Raw genomic sequence first — 14,315 nt, 5'->3', positions numbered from 1 at the left:
AATCAGCCCAAGCCAGGAACTGCACTCTGACAGAATCTGCGACCCCCTTCCAAGAACTCCACGACCCCCCTGGGGGTCGCGCCCCACAGATTGAAGACCTCTGGTGTAGGGGTACAAATTGGTATTCTAACTCCAGGGGGTGCAACAGTAGGGTAAGTGTTGGATAGTGTACAGGTACTATGTGTTGTGATGGTATGCGTTGTAATGGTATGAGTTGTAATGACTGCATTGTAATGACATGCGTTGTAGTGGTATGCGTTGTAATGGTTGCGTTGTAATGGCATGCTTTGTAATGGATGTTGCGTTGTAAAAGTTTTGTTGTAATGGTAGTGCGTTGTAAAAGTTGCGTTGTAAAGGTTGTTTCCCTTCTATTCTGACTTTTCAGTTTCAGAATAAGGCATAACCTGTGGAACATGTTTATAACACATTTAATAATTCATGCTTTGACTTTCCCACTTATACATTTCGACAAGTTTGTCCTGCTAAAACTGATCAGGTGTAAATTGTGGGAGTGCTGTATTATCTGCTAAATTTTTAATTGCTGTATGGGCAATGGTAACAGTAGTTACAACACATCAAATATACACAAGCCACTCATCAGTCTCCATAATTCACCTTTGTATCAAAATCCATGCATGTGTCCCCATGAAAAGTTTGTGTTCAGATCAAAACTTTTTTTTATTCTGCTTCATACTCTCCACTGTAAATGATTTTTCAATTCTCCATGTGACCTACTGAACAAGCATTTGCAATGCAATAGGTCTCGCATTTACATGAGTTTAAGCTATTGGCATTGTAACTGACAGCCTTTTATATATCTTTTAAAAACAAAAATAAAAGGCATTGTTATTTGAAATGTCAATATTTCAAACTCCCGTAAATGCGAGACCTAATGTATTGCAAATGCTTGTTCCTTTTACACTGGTTGAACATTTCCTAGCCTTCTGCAACAGATAAAAAGCTACTCCTGTTGTTTAACTTGGAACTCATTCTGACTGCTACAAGGAACTGCTACTTCTGAATAGCAACACAAACAATACTCCCCAAATACTAAACCTAATAAACTGGACAAATTTTTTTTTAAAAGGTGGTGGCTTTTCCCTGATTATGTTTTTGGAAGATTGTATTTGCCTGAGTCGAGTTGTAAGGGTCTATATTGCAATTGAGGTTTATTGCTTCCATCGCAGGCTAGGAGGATGACCAAGTAGTGTAATTTTACACGTGTTTACAATAGCGTTGTGTAAAATAGATGCGATGTATTCTTGTTAAACAATGATGTGTGATACTTTCATGATCTGCTTCTTCACAATGTTTAAAAGCAGCAGTCTCTGAGGTTATTTGCGAGGTGATGTTCTGTTATCAGTACGTTTATAACTCGCCAATCATTCATGAAGGCATCCAGGGCTATGTAGCAGTTGTGTGAGGCCAGTCATGGGGGAACTGTTAGACTTGCCCTTTTTTCAGGGTCTGCCCCAGATTATTAACTTCTGTTGCTGAATCTGTATTTGTTGGTTTTGGATTTTGGGCATGTTACCACTGCTAACCAGTGCTAAAGTGCTTGTACTATCTCACTAAAATATGGTAAAACTACACACACTTGGCACATTTAATGTAGTTGTATTCCCTAGAAAATTGATACTACATGTACCCAGTGCCTCTAAATTGGGAGCAGAGCAGGGGTATAAATTAGCACTAAAAACGGAACAGAGAGGCAGAAAACTAGGAACGGAGTGAGAGAGATCAGGAGGGGGGCGAGGTGGGATCTTCGAGCCAGTGGTTCACGGAAGTTGTGGGAGGCTAGGTCTATGCACCTTCTTAAAGTGAAAACACTTTAAAAATTAAATGTTTCTTGAATTTGTATATATAAACTAACTACAGCACTCCAGTGCATTTTGCACATTTAAGTAATGTTTTTTTTTTCACAGGAGCTTGGAGCCAGAAGTAAAATCTTTTGGCTTAGGTCTTCACTTATTAGCAGCAAGAACTCTTGGTAAGAAGATATATTTCAAGAACATATACGTTGTATGTTTTAAACATATTTTTAAAATACTTACTTTGAAGTTCAATTTATAAAGGGCTTTATTTATTTTGTGATTTTCTTCCATGGAAGTCAAACTTGTCTAAAGTTGGGCAGACACTCTGATTCTCTGGTAAAAATTGTAAACTGTATTGTATTTTTGTGTAGTTGCATATGTATATTGCTTCATACCCTACATAAGGCACTAAAGTACGTTGGAATGCTCTTTAGGTTGTGCTTGTTGGAAGGATGAGACGATCGTGGTTTGGCCCAGGTTAGGTGTTTTAGTGTTGTGCATAAAGATCAGAGTGGTACTCTTATTTTGTTATAAGTGGCACTGCTTCAGTGTGTGGTGAAAGATGAAACCTTTACGTTATCTTGTATTGCTGCACCTGGTCGGAAGACTTTAGTTGTGAATGTAGGCAGCCTGTGTAGGAAGTGCTTCTGGTTGTGCCTCATGCAAAGTGGCCTGTCCTTCCTAAGCTGCTGTGGTCTTGTAGCTGCACCTAGGTATTAAGCGAAGCACAGCAGAGTGAGATATGATTGTGTGTGTGTTTTTGCCTACTATCTGTGAGTGTGAGCTTAGAAGCAAATGTATGCTTGCCCTGCCAGGAAGAATTTCCATAATTATGCTGCCTTACATAAAGGTACATTCTATCTATGTGTACCTTATTATAGGAGGCAGCAGTCAACAGAAGTGCCAGTGTAGAATATGGACTTATATTCTGCTTAACTTGAGGAAACACTGTTCACAAGCCGCTTGAAGCCCCGTGGGAACTGCATACCACGTTAAATGGGGAGTGGTTGTAAATTAGTAATCAGTGAAACAATGGACAGGTGGTGTGATGTTAGATGTGGTCATGTAAGCCTAGGTGTAGGAGAAGACTTGCTGTTGCATTTTGCATTCTTTGAAGTCTTAACAGTATGAACAATGAGGCTTCTAGGTAAAATCCATTTACCTAATCTAGGTGAGAGCTGACAAAGACCTTGGTAGCAGGTAGCTTCTGTTGCAATCCAAAAGGTCAGAGGATTAGAGATTAATCAAAGATTACATAGCGTGAAAGGCCGTTATTGTAACTTGGAGCTTGATTTAGAGTTCGGCTGACTGGTTACTTCACCACAAACTTGATAGATATCCTGTCCGCCATATTACACATACATTGGGGGACTTGTAATACAGAGGACAGGATATTCTAGACAGGTAAGTAATATTTAGAGGCCCGACACGCAGTTATGTTCTACCTATTAATATCCTTATTGAAATGTTTAAACTCAGATGAGACGGAAAGCTTGCCAGAATGTGAGGGTTGGTCCAAAAACATCTTATTTTTATTTGAAATGTCAACCAATATGAGTGTGTCCTCCAAAAAGTTCATGTAGTTAATTCAAATCGGTCAAACATCATAAAGAATAAAGTGTAATAAAGTACTATTAGAAATGAGTATATTCCATTTAAATTAATTTCACAATAGAGTGCTTCATTTATCTTCTTCTTTTTCTTGAATGTAAGAAGAAGAATTTGACAAATAACTGTCTTCAGAATTTGCTAAAACGTGTTTAGCCCTATTTAGGCATGCAAGTCAAAGCTTTTTCAAGGCAAAAAACTAAAAATATAAACATATACCAGCTTAAAAGATATGTTCCATGTAATGATAATTCTTAATGGTACTGATACCCCATTTGTAAAAGACAGCACCACATGTGATTTGGTGGTTGATTTAACCTCTAAAACAAAGCTAAGGTGCAGCTAAATAAAAGTAAAAAATGAATTGCGAAGGTCATTGGTGTTAAGTTAGAAAATGTGAAAAATAGATATGCAGTTCAGAAGTATCAATACATTTACCCTGGTAGAGGTCTAATATATGACCTAGCACAGGCAGAATCTAGAACTTAAGGCTAGAATGACATGGTATTATCTGTATTCATAACTAGTGGGAAGAAGAATTAAAGTATACCTGTAGATCTCTGGTCACTTATGATATTAAGTCTACCAATAGGAACTCTGCAAGATATGAGAAAACAACAAAAATTGGAATAATTGGGTAATTCTTATCTAGAGACCTATAAAGAGTAACCCTGTGCGGAGCAGGCGAAGTGCCTCTTATCAAAACTTCCACAGAGTTGGGAATCAACTCCGTAGAACTTTGCTCCGTGCACTCCCCCCTCCAAAATTAATTAAAAAGGCGCTTACCTGCTGTGGCATTGTCATGGCCACTCACCTTCCGCATCCTCACCATCCTTCTTCTTAAATAACCCTTACGTTGTACGTCTTGCATGTCCGCATGCGCACTCGCAAGACGTACTACGCAGGGGTTATCTAAGAAGGACAGCGAGGAGGAGGAAGGTGAGTGGTCATGGCAATGAGGAGGTAGCCAGGTAGCCACAGCAGTAAGTGCCTTTTTAATTACTTTATAATTACTTTGGGAGGGTGGAGGGGCCGGCTAACTACGCTCCACCATGGAGTCGTAGTTTTGCCTACATTCCCCGTCTGCCACGGAATGCAGATTAGACAAAAGTACGCAAACTACGCTGGCAGAGCGTAGTCACCCGCACAGGCTTAACAAAGCGTTGAACAATCCATACTTTGTAATATTATTTGTATAGTAGCCAAATAGCTTTTGCACTGCATAAGGAAGCAATGCAAACCGAAATGCCACATAAAGAGGTATGGGTTCTGGCATGGGGTAAAGTAAAGGCCAATTATTACTCAGATTCCTCGTCATGAATATAAACTGAGTTCAACATAGAAAGGGGCCAGTCAAAAAGAAGGGAAAACAAGATCCGATATATTTACTAAGGGAGACAATATTAAGTAATCTTGGAAGAATAGTTGGTTAACATTAACAAATGAGGCAAAACGAGGAATGCCGGCAGAAATATTTAACCAAAAATGCCACATTAGTATTCTTAAACAAGCATCACAAGAGTCATGAATGCCACTCAAATTTTCCTTTTTTTTAAAAAATTTTTTTATTTTTGTTGTCCTCATATATGCCACCAGTAGATATTAGCTCTAAATGGGCGTACTTCGGGACACTGACACAAACCAACCTTTCCTGCCCTGGAGTTTGTGGATAGCCGGAGAAGATTGCCCAGAGGTAAGGTCATTTCCAGTCCTACTCCCTTTCGCGATGTTACTTGCCACATAGGGAGGACGGGACCACTTAACCTCTGGCATAATCATTGGACTTTGGTTGTTATTTCTCACACCATGTTTTTAAGGCAGACCAAAGCTTTACAGACTTTACCCCTCCACACAATATATCTAGTCTGCTCACCGCCATGATATTCCTGAGACAGTCCACACATTTTGGAGTGTGTTCTGATTTCCACTCTTTACAGATTTCCCTTCTAGCGATAACAACCACATAGAAGATAAACTGTGATATAAAACTGTTTATGTCATAATCAGACAAAAAAACAAAGAAAACTAGTCTGGGAGTGCACACAATTGGTGTTGACAATACCTCTTCCAGAAATCCACACACCTGTCTCCAATAGCTACCTATTTCAGGGCATTCGACGAACATATGACCATCACCTGCTGCTGGAAACTTACATCGTGGACAAGAGTACTGTCATGTTGAAATTTTTGAAAGTTTCGCCGGAGTCCAATAAGCCCTGTATGCTGTAAACAGGTGGTTTCTTCTTAAATTTGATGGTTTAATAATTTTTGGGGAAATTATAAAAGAGTCTATCCAGACTTTTAGTATATCACCTGAAGTCTGCACTGTAGAAGTATCCCACAACTTGATTATTTCAGCCTCTTGGTTATCTTTGCTTCCCATTAAGATCCTCTACCACTCCGCTACCTCACCCTTCCATCCCTTCACCCTACTTATTAATTCGAACGGAAAACTCTCGTCTTCTGTATTCCAATTCTGACTTCCTCACCAAGCAGACAGCTGATAAAACTTAAATCTTGTGATTGTGCCCTCTGTTAAGCTTGATAGGGTTTCCCAACTTAATAATGTCGAACCATTACAAAGGTCCCCCCATTTCATAAGGCCGGCTTTCCTCAACGGAAGGGCTAGTTGATCCGTTAAGCATTCCGGAGTACCGGGGGAATCCCATATTGGAGCCTGAGAGTGATGATAAGGGATGTCCAAAATTTTTCGTATTGATTGCCAGTTATCTAGGGCTGTCCGTAGGAGCTTTAAACAAATTTTTTTGAAGTACTTCTGGTCTCCAAACTTAAAAATAAAAAAGTCTGAACTATATGGAAGGTCTAGTAGCATGGCCTGAAAGAGTCTGCCATGTGAGGTAGAGTCCAACTTGTTAGCTAACAGTCTAAAGTTTTTAAATTGGAAGGCGTAGCAATAAAGGAGTAGATCTGGGAGTGCCAACCCACCGTGTTTTAGTCCCCTCCTCAACTTCTTCCACGCTATTCTGGTAGACTTAGTAGCCCAGATAAAAAGATCCAATCCTCCCTTGCAAGTTAGAAATGTCTTTTTTGTTAAAGATCAGGGGAATAGAATTAAATAAAAAGGTAACCTTTGGCAGGATTATCATTTTGACTAGGTTCACCCTACCATAGATGTTTAAAGGTAGAGTGTTCCATCTAGTCAAAAGTTTTCTAACTTCCTTTACAACTGTTAACCAACTGGTCTTAGAAGTTTCTTCCAAATTATGTGTAAAATGGATCCCCAAATATCTGATTTTAGATTTTGCTTCTGGGATAGGGACAGGATTATTCCAACTCATTATGTCGGTTTTATCTCTATTAATACTTTACCAAAATCCTCGGCTAGTTTAAATAATCTTGGTATTGCCTCCTCTGGATTGGACGTATAGAGGAGGAGATCGTCGGCATAAAGAGCTGTCTTGAGCACCAGGTCTCCTATTATGAATGGTTTAATTTCTGGGTCCAGTCCCAGGGAACAAACAAAGGGATCAATATAGATGTCAAATAAGAGGGGAGATAGGGGACACCCCTGCCTTGTTCCTCTGGAAATATTCAGCCATTCAGACAGACTACCGTTAACCAGAAATTTTGCCCTGGGACCCCTATATAAAGTTTTAATTCCTTTAATAAAAACCTCTGGAAAACCAAATCTTGTAATCGTCCTCCATAAGAAAAGCCAGTTTACTTGATCGAACGCCTTAGCAGCGTCTATCGCTACGATGGTAAGCAGCGCCTTTTTTTCAATTGCAACGTCTATCGCTCCGATGACTTGAATGGTCAGTTCATTCAATTGTCGACCTGGTATAAACCCCCTCTGGTCTGGGTGGATAATAGATTTGATTATTTTAGCTAACCTGGATGCCAAACTACCAGAGTAAATTTTTGAATCGGAATTTAAAAGCGAAATCGGTCGATATGACTCAATCTTTTTCGGATCTTTGTTTGGTTTAACTATCAAAGAAATTGTGGCATCTGACCAAGAGGAAGGAATTTGCTCTCCCTGAATAAATATTTTGTTAAAGAGTCTCTGTAATGGGGCCAACATTTCTTCCATATTATCTTTATAGACCTCGGTCGGGAGTCCGTCAGGGCCAGGGGCCTTATTTCTGGCCCTCTTTTTCAGTTGTAACCTAACCTCGCTCTCTGTAATCTCAGTAACTAAAAAAGCTTTATCTGAATCGCTCAGCTGTGGCAACTCTCTCAAAACCCACCAATTATCCAGTTCTTCCACCCCTCGAATAATCTTCTCCTTGTAAGTTCTTCATAAAAAATTCTCGCCTCTCTTTTAATCTCTATGTCCTCTATTAAAGGCAATCCAGTGCCACGCTGTGTTAAAGAGTTAATATTATTTCTGCTCCTATCTGTCCTAGCCTTCCAGGCTAACAGGGAACCACATTTTTCGCCATATTCAAAATTGCGAAGCTTACTGACTTCCCACTTATCTTTAATTATTTTTTCAGCTCTAGCTCTGAAATCTGTTTGTAATTCTAGTATTTCCTTTTCAAGACCCGGAATACTAGCTCTATCATTAGAAACAGCGAGTTGGAGTTGCTGTTCCTTTATTTTGATTAAGTTAAGTGCTTGAATATCTTTTTCTTTTACAAGCTTCCTGTTTAAAGTCATGTGAGAACCATAAATTCCTCTAAGGTAAGATTTAAATGTGTCCCATATAATTTGGTCTGAAGCTGTCTTCTCATTAAACTTAAAAAATTCTAATAGACTTTCCTTAATTTTATTTCTAACCTCGTCATTTAACAAGATGGTCCTATCAAGTGTCCACCTATATTCTAAGGGACTATTTTTAAGAATTATTTTTAGCTCGACCACTGAGTGATCTGACAGACCAACCGGAATGTAAGAAACAGAAGCAATATTAACCAAAAGAGATTGATCTAACAAAAAAAAGTAAATTCTTGAGAACTGGCATTATTTTTTACTGTAAAATGAATACTCTCTGAGATTAATGCACAGCTCCCCCCATTTGGAAGGAGGCACCCAGTCGCACAGCTCAAAAGTTAGACAATGATGTCTATAAACAATTCATCAAAGTTGATTCCACACAATGTTGAGGTTCCTTAAGTGTTTAATTTTTGATCAAAAGTTCAATGTAGTTCCATAAAGCATAAACTTCATTCCAACAAAAACATCATCCAGTTATAAATCCTCCCCAATGCATTTCGGCCAGATGACAAGCCCTTCCTCAGGGGGAAACTCTACAAACAAAAAGGAAAATACCAAAGTATCACTGAATATGACCCATATTATACTAGCATAACATCTATCAAATCAAGTCATTATGTCATTAATCACATGTGCAAAAATCAGAGCAAAAAGGTGAACTTAGGTCTCTTGGATCAAGTTCCTTAAAGCAGAAAATGCCAAACGTTTCAAACATTCGTGAACGCTATAATTACACTCATGATATAAAAAATGAAGTGCTTAACCAAAATGTGAAAGTCGTGCTCCCTTAGTGAAAATGGTAAAGAAAACAACGTGTCAAAAGTAACCAACCACCAAGGCGTGTGTGAAGTGAGCTTAACCCATGGTGTAACGCACTCGCAAGCACAGTACTCACGGACAAATTACATCCGTGACTCTTAGGTCGCGATATCTGTGAAACATGAAACAATGATTAAAATGCGGTTTGGAGTAAATCACGCAAGTGTGCCGAGATGGTAACACAGTCCCCAAGGTGGAGTACTTACAGTGTCAAAAGGTTATTCTGAAACAACATCAACTCAGTCTCGGGAACCCCACGGAAGTTCAAACTCAGAGGAAATTAATGCCGGCTTCCCACGTGTGCATGCAGATAGAAAGCGGACTAGTAAGAGAAAAGGTGACGCCATATTGAATAAGGGAAGTGAAGTAAAGCAAGTGTAGGTCCGTGTTAAAACCAAAAAAGGTCTGTCACCATAAGAAAAAATAGTAACATAAGTGATGCGACGAGGGCAAAACACATGTGTAAAGGTTACAGAAAACATTGCAATAAGACAATGTTATGACATAATGCAACAGTTATACAGGAGTACGGTGGTAGATATATAGGTATGTGATCAGCAGTTCAAAGATAACATAAAAATTCCATGCGATCATTCAGGCTGTGTGGCTGCATCGATGCCATGTAGCGAATCCAGAAGTTCTCTCTCTTTAGCAAAGTCTGCTTGTTGTTGCGAATTCTGTTTGCCCAGTGACGGATTACGCTGCCTGCCTGCCCTGCCTGCGTTGAGCCGATCGTCCCGTAGTACCGCCCTCCCCCCGCCTGACGTCAGACGCAGGAAGCAGAGCGGATGGTGAGGGAGAGGGAACAAGGAACCCTGCGGCTGCCGTGGCTGCCGTGGCCGCCGTGAGTGCAGCGAAATACCGGAAATTACCCGAAATTACCGGGAAGTGCCGCGAACAGACTCCTGAGTACACCAGGAAGGAAGCAGGAGAAGCAGAAGCACGCCCTGTGCTCACCGAAAGGAGGAAAGAAGCCTACTGACAGCCTGGAGGGGGCCTCCTGGCTCCCAACATAATCACCGGACGCGGGGCACGGCATGGCTTAAAGCTTAAATCCCACAGGCACACAGAGGTAAGTGTGGAAACGGCGAGGCAGTGAAAGTGTGGAACTTAACACCGCATTGTACCCTGTTTACCCTGACTTTGGCTTACCCTGACCTGGTGAGCCGTTTGAATAAATGAATAATATAGGGTGATTGGACTGTTGCAAATCCTCAAGCAAAGACACTCTACAGGGCAGATCTTTTGGCCCAGCAGGCACTTGTAAATATCCTGCAGACTTCACCCCAATCAGAGACCTAGCCTCGGCAAACCACAATAGTGCTGGGAGAAAGCCAAAAATGGCTACGAAAAAAATGAAAAAACAGATGGAACACAATTTGAGATCAAGACTTAATGCTGCAAATACCACAAATGCAACTAGTCCAGGCTATTTGGAAGAGAGCAGTGAGTGCGTTGAAATAACTCCGAAAGCTAAAAAGAAAGGAGCCAAAAAACCAAAGGCGACGGCCAAAACCCCGGGCAATGCAGCGTCAAACTCAATAAAGGAGTTTATGGGGAAGCACATTAAAAAGGTGTTTACACCGGTAAAAGACAAAGACACTACAACAAGTAAAGTGGCTTCCCTGAATGGAAGCCTAGAGGGGAAGAAGAGTGCAGGTGCCTCCCTTCCCTTGGAGATACATGTGTCCAACTCTTTCAATTTGGCTAATCAATCGCTACAGCTTCTACTAGATCAGGGGGGCCTAACCTCGCCTCGGCTGTCATCATCACCACGTCTATCCTTCTCCTATGAAGTAGAGGGAGGATCTTTGGACAGCCCGGTCCCATCAAAGAGTCCAAACCCTGGGGTTGGAACGGAGAAAGGAACAAAAACACCCCAGAGTAAAAAGTCAAGTCAGAATAGGAGTCAAAATGAATGCCCAGTGGAAACTGAAAATATCAGTTCAAGACACTGTGCCGAATTGGATAAAACATCTGAACTAAACCATGAACCTACCCGTGATCTGTCATCTTTGACAGCTACTTCAATGCTGGACTTAATGTTAATGCTACAAAGAACCTTGCAAGGCCTCTTAGAGGTCACTTTGTCAAATAACTCTATTCTAAAAACTCAGAAAACATATCTTGCTAATATAGAAGGGGAGCTGCAGGGGATTAAATCACATATGCCAAACATAATAAGACAAACCCCTGATCCGGAACCCCTAGAACAGGCACAGGGTGAAACCATAAAAAATCCCAAGGGAATTGGGCACACATCTTCTATGGCAGGTAAAATCTCTAACCATGATCCTTTACTGAGGAATGAGGTTCCGCCCCGAACTGATATGCAACCCCAAACTGATATACAACCCAATGAGGGCCACCAGATATATATCTCAAAGTGGCCAATGAGGATAATAAGAAGGGCTCAGAAGACAAGACGTGGGCCAAGAAATAGAGTAAGAAGCGCAGGAACAAAACCAGCAAGGATGGTGTGTCCCTCCTTGGAGGAAGTAGTGATGACGGAAGAGGCAGAAAGGATTACAGGAAAGGAAATAAAGGGTCCCTACCGGCAGATGAGTATCCCAAAATGGAATAGAACAAAGTTCCAGGGGAAAAGTGTAGGGCCACACAACACTCCCAAACCCCAGAAGAACACAGTTGATAACAAACACATAGGCCAGCCTAAGGGGGGGGAGAAGAAACTTGGAGGAAATCTAGAAGCTTGGGTAACACGGGAGGTGAGAGTGAACAGACCCAAAATCCACCCAGAAAAGGCAGAATCGAATGAACCCCCTGTTCCCAGCAGAGCAAGGAAAGTTGAAAAAGTAAATATGAATCTTTACCTTGAACAGATCCCGCTAAGGCTAGGGGGAAAAAAGGTAGGAAAAAGGCGGCCCCTAAATAGGTCTCAACTCCTGCAAGGCTTCTCCAAATGCCAGAAGCTGAAAGTGATAGGAACGAGCGACATTAGGGGAGTGGGCTTTATACAAAATAGAGAAGGAAAAGAGATCACTAGAATCACACTATAGTCAAACCTGGTAAAAGACACGATTGAAAAGGCAGTAAACGAGCTACAGAAAGAAGGAATCCGCCTACTAAATGAGAATGAAGTCTTAGCAGAAGTAGAAGGAAAGGGACGACTGGGAAACAACTTTCTAAAATGCCACGCAGGGCTAGGAAAGAGACAGGTTAGGATTTGCGATCAGGAGGATGAAGAGGAAATGCCGCTAGGAAACATAAAAATAGTTGTAAACAACTCGGAGATGGCACATGAATGGGGAAACTGGAGTAAGGTGTCCGACCATGCAGGACCCTCATCGAAACATACTAACGATTGCAGGGAGGAAGGTTGGTTAGATGATACCGAATAGGGAAAAGGTAGGCCACATAGCATAAGGATAATCTCCTGGAATATAAATGGCCTAGGAAATAACCTGAAACAAAATAATATAAGGGAACTGGGGGGAAATACAGAAATTATGTGTATCCAGGAGACTTGGCTATGTGGCAAGACCCCGATATTTGATGGCTTCTACCAGCTAAACCGACCTGCAAAGAAATGTAGATTCGGGCACGCTGCTGGTGGAATCATGACTCTGATATCGACTAAGATCATGAAGAAAGTAACTGAAATAAATGTGAAATGCAAATGGTTGTTGGCATGTAGAATAATACTTTCAGGATGTATAAAAAACGGATACAATTTTAATGATAAATGTGTACATGCAATGGGATACCTTAGAGCAATATGAAAAGGAAATGGCTCTCTTCAAGGAGGACATAGACTACCTTGGTGAAAAATACGGTGGGGATATGCTTATTCTCATGGGCGACTTTAATCACAAACTTCACCCCGAGAAGGTCGATTATTGGTTTCTAGATATACTGGAGGCCTATGAAATACCTCAAGGGAGCTTCCCCGAATGTATATTTGGTGCTAAAGATATACAGTTGGGAAATCTCCTGGGAACTAAAAACCTGTTTTGTTTGAATGGAAGATGCGAGTTAGACTGCCCCGCCAAAAAAACATTTAAACCAGGGTCCCAATTCTGTGCCATAGACTATGCCTTTACCACACCTTGGAACTTTAGACTAATCTCGGAATTCAGAATTGTGAATAGAGAGGGAAGTGATCATAACCTGGTAACCATGGAGATCCCGGATACGCACTTTGAATCTAGCCAAAAGGTTATGGAACAAGAGGCGGATTACCCTAGACGCCGGACAACTAGGCTTACGGAAGAATATGTTGCCCGATTAATAAAATTACAGCAGAACCTAGACCTAAAGACAGCAAGGGGTCGAAACCTCGATTGGTATGTACAAAAAATAGAAGAGGTGGTCCAAACCCTTAGTATAGGTCTAAAAAATATAAATAGAGGCAAATATAAAAGATAGAGAAATCCACCGGCTGGTTCACAAGGGAATGCCGGGAGAAAAAAGGGAAGTTAGGAGAATGACCCGCCGCATTCAGAAAAAGAGAGACCAAGATAGTGTAAACACTCTAGAGGGCATAAAAAGAGAATATAGCATGCTTATCAGAAGGGCAAAAAGGGAATTTAAAGAGGGATGCTGGCAAAAATTACTCGAGGCAATCGAAACTAAGAATATACGCAATTTTTGGAAGTTAGTCCACGCAGCAGCAGACCACCAGCCAGGGAAAATGAACTGCATAGTAGAAGAGTCTGCATGGGAGGAGTATTTACAGGACCTGTATTGTGCTCGGAAAGACCGGGAAGAAATTCTGTACACAGACTGGAGCGGTCTGGTAGCAGATATAAAACCCGCTTTTTCCGCTCAAGAGGTTAAAAAAACGATAAAGGGTTTGAACCTCACAAGAGCGGCAGGCCCAGATAACCTCCCGGCTCAAATCATTAAAACCCATGTAGATTGGTGGGCGGAATTCTTTGCAAATATGTTTGAAGTCATTTTAGATACTGGGAAATTCCCCGATAACTGGAATGGGGCTATAATTAGGCCAATTCACAAGAAAGGGGAAATGAGCAACCCAAAAAACTATAGATTAATCAATCTATTGGACATCGGGGAGAAAATATTTGCAAAGATAGTGCTTGGCAAACTAAAGGACAGGGTGGAAGAGAAATTAATTATCCCAGTGGAACAGGGGGGCTGTAAAGAAGGGCACTCCACCATGGATCACTGCTATGCCTTGTGGGCTCTTGCCCGGAAGTCGATAGAACAAAAGGGAAACCTGTTTTGTTGTTTCGTCGACTTCCGGGCAGCCTTTGATTTGGTGGACAGGGCAAAACTATGAGAGTGCCTGATCAAATATGAAATCCCGGTGTGCTTACTAGAAATATTGAAAGAATTACATAAAGGGAACTGGGCCCAAGTCATTAAAGACACTCAAGGGGCGCTGACAAAGAGAATTGGAATAGGGAACGG

The 14,315-nt window shown here is 41.1% G+C and overlaps 1 protein-coding gene across 1 annotated transcript in view; it reads left to right on the top strand.

Moving 5' to 3' along the window:
* LOC147664935 (solute carrier organic anion transporter family member 1A2-like) overlaps positions 1–14,315 on the top strand; it is a 569,665-nt gene that overhangs the window by 443,607 nt on the left and 111,743 nt on the right. The window contains exon 8 of the mRNA XM_086949878.1: positions 1,926–1,990. Coding sequence (XP_086806004.1) covers positions 1,926–1,990 — 65 coding nt within the window. The remainder of the gene's footprint in view (positions 1–1,925; positions 1,991–14,315) is intronic.

This window comes from Lissotriton vulgaris, unplaced genomic scaffold (assembly GCF_964263255.1).
Source record: "Lissotriton vulgaris unplaced genomic scaffold, aLisVul1.2 SCAFFOLD_1306, whole genome shotgun sequence".
Classification (NCBI taxonomy): domain Eukaryota; kingdom Metazoa; phylum Chordata; class Amphibia; order Caudata; family Salamandridae; genus Lissotriton; species Lissotriton vulgaris.
Note: the sequence above shows the minus strand (reverse complement) of the source record. Positions and strands in the feature narration are given on the sequence as shown.